This window comes from Lissotriton vulgaris, chromosome 2_1 (genome assembly GCF_964263255.1).
Source record: "Lissotriton vulgaris chromosome 2_1, aLisVul1.2, whole genome shotgun sequence".
NCBI lineage: Eukaryota > Metazoa > Chordata > Amphibia > Caudata > Salamandridae > Lissotriton > Lissotriton vulgaris.
Window position 1 is genome coordinate 1831508545 of NC_141687.1, and position 6621 is coordinate 1831515165.

At 41.4% G+C, this 6621-nt stretch overlaps 1 protein-coding gene across 1 annotated transcript in view; it reads left to right on the forward strand.

Moving 5' to 3' along the window:
- The window catches only part of ANP32A (acidic nuclear phosphoprotein 32 family member A), a 158474-nt gene extending 154637 nt beyond the window's left edge, over positions 1 to 3837 (forward strand). The window contains exon 7 of the mRNA XM_086957965.1: positions 2303 to 3837. Within this exon, the coding sequence (XP_086814091.1) occupies positions 2303 to 2364 (62 nt within the window). The 3' untranslated portion in view covers positions 2365 to 3837. The remainder of the gene's footprint in view (positions 1 to 2302) is intronic.
- The last annotated feature ends 2784 nt before the right edge of the window (positions 3838 to 6621 follow it).

Genomic DNA, 6621 nt, shown 5'->3' on the forward strand with positions numbered 1-6621 from the left:
AAGGCTGGAACTAGATATACACTTGAGCCAATCTCCCCTGACTTCTGATGCAGACCGCCGTCTCACCCAAGTAGAGGGTCAACTGGAATGCAGGCGTGGCATGTTAGTCTAAAGCGGCTCAATCTGCTGATACAGGTATATAATATATCTAATCCTGAATGATATCCAGCAGGCACACACAGCCCGACCCATGCAGGTCCCCTCTTCTACATTCAGTGGTGCCGTGGGCCTTGTTCCCAGTATGCAAACCCCACATTCACAAACTTCACACAGTGTCAGTCAAACAGTCAAGGGACCAGCTTCTGGTGTCAACGTAAGTACGGTGGAGTTCGCTGCCTAAGATGAAACCACTGCTGTGTCTTCTGGCCTCCTATCTGACATCAGGTTCTCCAACATATCCCCCAAGCCTCTAGATAGCGTTCTGCATTCTCATCAGTGCAAACGCGCTCCTCAACCTCACTCAAGTGAGCCCTCCATTTATCCAACTGGGGAGGGTTGTAGGATGTGTCCAGTGAATGGCAATGTGGCGTTTGCCAGCAAGAGTTTCAGGACGGCAAATTTTTATCGCACACGTATCCCAGTCTTTGGGACCAGGAGAACGCCAATAAGACAATGCTTAGCTGATGCCTCAAAGGGACCCTCGTGACTTTCCGTGCAATACTTCTGCCCAGTATGTCCGGAATCGGGCCCAATCCCAAGTCACGAGTAGGAACACCACTGACCCCACACCACATCGGAGGCAAGTAGGGGAGTGCGCCGCATTAAATCTCGACAGTCGTTGAAGTGTCAGATATGTGCTTAAAGGCGCATTATTGGCTACCTCCCGGACCTATTCAAACGCTTTTCGCCACTACCCCTCCCTGAGTGGCACTGGCAGGTATACCAACCATATATTTTGGATTTTTGATACATCAACCATATGGTCCACCGTCAGGGCTTTATATTTGTGGGAGATCAGCCCCTTAGAGACAATGCCTCTTAATGTAAAAATCAAAGGAAAGCATTCAATGAAAACCAGGAAGTGATGTATCAGAGCCGATGAGGAGATGCTGAACTCTGTGCAGGTGCATGAGTGATTTCAATGGCTAAAACATTCGGAACGAAGATTAAGGCTACACTTGTGTCAGGTGAGGCAACTAGCTTGCTCAATCAGAGTTAATAGTCAAGAAAAAGGTTAGGTTAGAACCATTCTTCCTTTGGTGGTGATAATTTCTTTGCATTGGCATAGCCAATAGGTCTCGCCTTTGGGACCTTATAAGTATTTAGTTATGCAGCACAATACCCTTACTGCAACAACATTAACTGTTGCATGGCTAAACACTTATAAGGTCCCAAAGGCGAGACCTATTGGCAATGTAAGTGCTTGTTTTTTGGTGTGCTGGGCCGATTTTTTTTATCCCAATCCAACCCTGCCTAGAGGTTTATGCTTCACTCCTCTGTCTCCACACTCCAAGGAAGAACGCTTAAGCACAAAGTCCCATAAATCACCAACACATGGAGGGAGGAACAGACAATAAGTCATCATAAGAAGAGACTCACAAGTTATCACAGGCACAGCAGAGGCAGAGGACGGTGGTCCTTGTTTAAAAATGTTTTTTTTAAAAACACTAACTATAAAATCACTGATTTAGAAGAGTTTGGAAGACTTGAATCTTTGTTTGCTGAACTGGTGATGAAAAGATGAAAAGTTGTCATTCAGTACTGTGCCTTTCAGACATAATCTTCTTTATAGATCCTAGAAAATTTCTCATGGCCATCTATCTAAGAGAAGCTGCCATGAGCTCACATCATTACATTCGCTGCAGATAGAAAACGAGTAAGACATCTCAGGGGACTGGGAAACCATGGCAGTAATCATGCAACTGCAGATAGCATGTTTAAAAATCATGGCACAGTCAACTCAGCCTTTTTCATATATATTGGGTAATAACATTGACTTGTGTCACCTTTTATTACAGTGCTTAGAAACAACCTTCTTATGGCTATAGAAAATGAGCTCTTTCAATTTTACTCATCGAGCTGTTTCCATATTGCAGTAATCTAAATCTGTTGGTGACCCACCGCTTGCATGATTTATATGTGATAAATAATCTTGTTCTCTGGATCACAGGAAGTACATAACATACCCAGTGTGCTATTCTAATTTACCTGCATGTAAGATGACGTCTTCTCACCGCTATATACTTGTTTTCAAAAGAAGAGTAAATTAACTTGTGTCATTGAGAAATATACGACAACAAATCGACTTTTTAAAATAATCAAGACAAAATCCATATACTCATTGACCTGCTCTGTTTTTCAGAAGAAGAAAAGGGACAGAAAAGAAAACGGGAACCTGAAGACGAAGGGGATGAAGATGATTAAATCCAACAGTGTATTTTAATAATCTGTCGTAAATTTGACTGTTTTTACCCTGTATTCCTGTAAATCCTGTATCCCTCCCAGACTTCCTATTTTTTTGTTTTTCTTTCTTCCCTTGATCGTGATGTTGCTGTGGGAATGACAGGTAATGTCTGTTGATCAGAGAGGGAATAAAAGCGACTATTTTATTGCCAGTCCTACAGTTTTTTTAATTGGTTCAATTTTCTTTGTATTTAGTTGAATTTCTATTCATATGAAGCCATGTGGTAAATGTGTTTCTTATTATTGGAGTGATGGCTGGACACTTTTAAAAAAAATGTTATTAAAAATATAATAAAAATGAAATAATAAAATTAACCTGAGATTTAATTTGAGATGGCTAAACTAGGGGATGGATTCCGCCCAGTCTGGGATACTGATGGGGGAGAACTAGCCTATTGTATGCCTGTTTATGGTTAAGTGTATGTTGTGGAAGGAACATGAGCTTTTTGGGGGATAATGGCCCCAGCAGGTATTAGTGTACACCGCTCCTGTCTAAGATGACCCGTTTAAGTAGCAGTCCTTTGCAAGTGAATATTTGGTGTTCATTTCTTGCTTTGGGTTATTTGCTTCACATACACTTTTTTGTGTGTAAATCTCTACACCTCAATCTCCAAGGTAAATTATGAAACATCCAAAATAGCACTGCACACGAAATGAAGGCACCCACATATTTCCCTTTCTTTTCTTTCGAAGAGATTCAATAAATGGTTGAGGTTTGTCTAGATACCTAAGACCTAGAGGAAGCAAAAAGTAGAATGAGAAGATTTTGATATATGTATGTGTATATAATTCTCCCAGTACCCTTTATGAATCCAGTATGAGATTGCCTGTAAATATTGGTAACATTGTTACGTTCCCTTATTATTGCTAAGTTCCCTTATTATTTTGTGCGACTATTCGCATTATCTTTTTATTTTTGGCTGGTGCATCCAAACAAATATCTAGCCAGTGTTTAGGTCCTCAAAGGCAGAAGGCGCTTTCCTATCCCTAACTTTCTAGAGAACATTTTTTTAATACTTGTAATACTAAAAAAGACATGGTGTGCCACTTTAGGCAAAAGTATAAGCTAAGCTAATTAAATGTAGTAATAAGAATATGCTTGCCATTGTGCTACAGAGTTTGAGTTCCCTGTGTGCAGAAGAGACTTAAGGCATGTAGTGTAGATTTTTTTTCCTACACACCCGCATGATATAAGAGTGTAAATTTGTATTTTCCTACCTTGTGGAAGTTTGTGAAAGTAACAAATTCCCCAGTGAATGTACAGTTTTCATTTTCACCCCTTTCCAGTAGTTTTCCTGGTGACTTCCTTTCTAAATGACAACGCATCTGTAAAAAAACATCTGCAGCTGTCTGCCCCCTCCCCTAGAGAATCCAATCTTTGAATTTTACTTTTGTTTGTCATTGAAACATTTCAAATAAATCTGTTTTATACAATTTTGTTGACTTTTTCCTTGTGTTCACTTGGCCGCAGGAATCTAGGAAACTTTACAGGGTTTTCTAGTCAGTAGTGTCATATGTATGATTCGGTCTTGGATTCTCAAATTAGTCCCTATGCTTAAGCACTGCTCCCTGAAATGAAATGAAATGAACATTTATAAAGCGCAACAATCACCCAGGAGCATCTAGGCGCAAGTCGGACAAAACAGGCTAAGAGGAACTAAAAAAGGTAGGATTATTTAAAGAAGAGCCAGGTTTTTATGTTTCCTAAAGTCCAGTAGATTTGTCTTGGTTTTAAGTTCTGTTGGAAGAGAGTTTCATAGCCTGGAAGTACAGACGACGAAGCCTTTCCCGCCCCAGTTGGGTTTTTTAAATCTGGGGACAATGAGATTGCTGCTTGTGGATAAGCGTATTGGATGGAAGGGACTGTAACGTTGGAAGCGCTGAATCAGGTAGTCTGCCCTACAGCCTGTTGAGCTGTATAGACAATACAGAGTGCCTTAAATTGAATACGCTTGTCGATGGGGCAAGTAAATCAATGCTAGGGAAGCTGATTTATGTTTTGGAATGCCCATTAGAAGTCGTGCCGCGGCATTCTGCAGTGTCTGGAGCTTTTGAATGAAACGCTTTGGTAGTTAACAAAGAGAGCGTTGCCATAGTCCACTCTAGAGGAGATAAGAGTTGTACCAACCCTCTTTTGAAGATTTGTGGGAATATATGGCAAGGCTTTCCTTAAGGTTTTCAAGATAAAAAAGCATGATGAAGTGATTTGGTTTATCTGCCCTTCAAAGGATGAGTTAGTGTCAAAGATTATCCCTAGGTTTTTTGCTCTATTACTGGGGGTGGGCAGGGGGCTATTTCCTGGGGCAACCAGTTGTCTAGAAAGAGGGGTTATTACCGAACAGCATAACCTCAGTCTTTGAGGAGTTCAGTTTCAAACAATCGCTTCTCATCCAGTTCTCGATGTGGATCATACAATGGTGGAACTGAGCTGCAGTGTGGGATTGTCCATGATGGATTCCACAATTTGTGTATCATATGCGTAAGAGACCAGAGAAAAGCCAAAAGATCTGATCAGGTCTGCAAGTGGGGGTCACATAAAGGCTGAACAAAGTGAGGCTTAGAGATGAGCCCTGGAGGACTCCACAGGGCAGTGAGAAGGGTGGTGAAATCAAATCGCCAAGAGAGACGGACTGGATACAGTCTTCCAAAAAAGAGGAAATGAATTTGAGCGCGTTATCTTTGATCCCTATTGTTTTAAGGCGGGTAATTAGAAGAGCATGGTTGACCATATCAAATGCTGCTCCATGGGAAGCTTATATTGTGGATGGTGTTCAGCTTTATGCAGGTGAAGCTAAATTTCCGTATATCAGTGTACCTTTTGAGTAGCTAAGTTTCTCATGAGCTATGCTGTCTGTTAGAGAGTAATCAAATTCCCGCCTTGTTAATGTGCTTTGCTAAAATGCCTTAAAAGTCTGGAATACACCACATTGTTAAAAACATTCGCCATTTGCTGCCTTGTTTTGCTTTTTAATTGCGCGATTTATGAACTGAACAAGGGGAGAGTCATTAACTTGGCAACTAGAATAAAGAGTCTGTAACTACTAACAGTTTGAAAACTTGGGCCAAAAGGAATTTGCTTACTTTTACTCCAGTCATATAATCCTGTCTCTATTATATTAGTGGCATAATTGCAACCAGCATGCTACATGTTGTTTTAATTTTTTTTAGTTTATGTAGATACTTGCCTGAATCGCATTGTGAATTCTAGAACATCAGGAATGTGCTTACCAAAAGCAAACTGGACTAGTGCAACAGCTTGCTCACAGGTCCCCACAATTCATCATTCACTTCCATCGACAAAGTTAGGAACTTTGCAACTTGAAAAATCTACACCTTCTGACCCAAACCTAAAAGTTGATTGACTTTAAGTCAGTAGTAGAGGGTAGCTTCTTACCTTAGTCTTCAAAGCAGTCCACAAATTGGCCACTTTTTACCATGACACAACCCTTAGCTGCCCCTGCAATCTTAAACCTTCACTTGTTCACAGTACCGAAGCCCAGTTTCACTTAATTTTGATTTGGCTCAATCTGATCGAAACTTCGAACTGCAGATTCCTTACCTTAGAATTATCCCCAGGTGTCCGATTGGATACAGATTTTTTTGGGTGAGCAGTTCATCTGGGTGCCGGTAGGTGGCATAGTTTGGCTTAACTCAGTGTTGTCTGTGCCAGAAGTGACATTCGCAGTGCCCATAGGCGACACCCCAGCGCACTGACGTTCCTTTCTTTTCATTACCACCCAGCGTGTATCCGGAGAGAGGTACCTACCCCTCAGTTGTTTTCTGACTGTCTTTTTTTTTAATTTAATTTTTAACTTTTTGATGAATCTGTTTTGAGACTTGCCTCCTGGTATAGCAGGGATGTCCACAAGGAATGCTGGATTCAAGACCTGCGGCACCTGTCTTTAGACAAATGTTTGTGACTGACCCGAACTTCATCTGTCTCTGGTGCCTTGAGCAAGACATTGACTCCAAGACCTGTGTCGATTGTCGCGCCAAGCACCCCAAGGACTTGAGGGAGCGATCTCTCAAACTCCCTGCCACTCCACATGCGAGGCCGCAACAGTCTGGATCCCTGTCGAGATAAAGGTCCTGGTATCGGTCACAGAGCCATCGGTACGTCGAAGTTGGATCATTTGGGTAAGTCTCAAGAAAAAAAAGAACAAAAAGTTAAAGAGGTCTTAGACTTCGCCCTGTCTGTCTAAGTCCTCCAACGATATG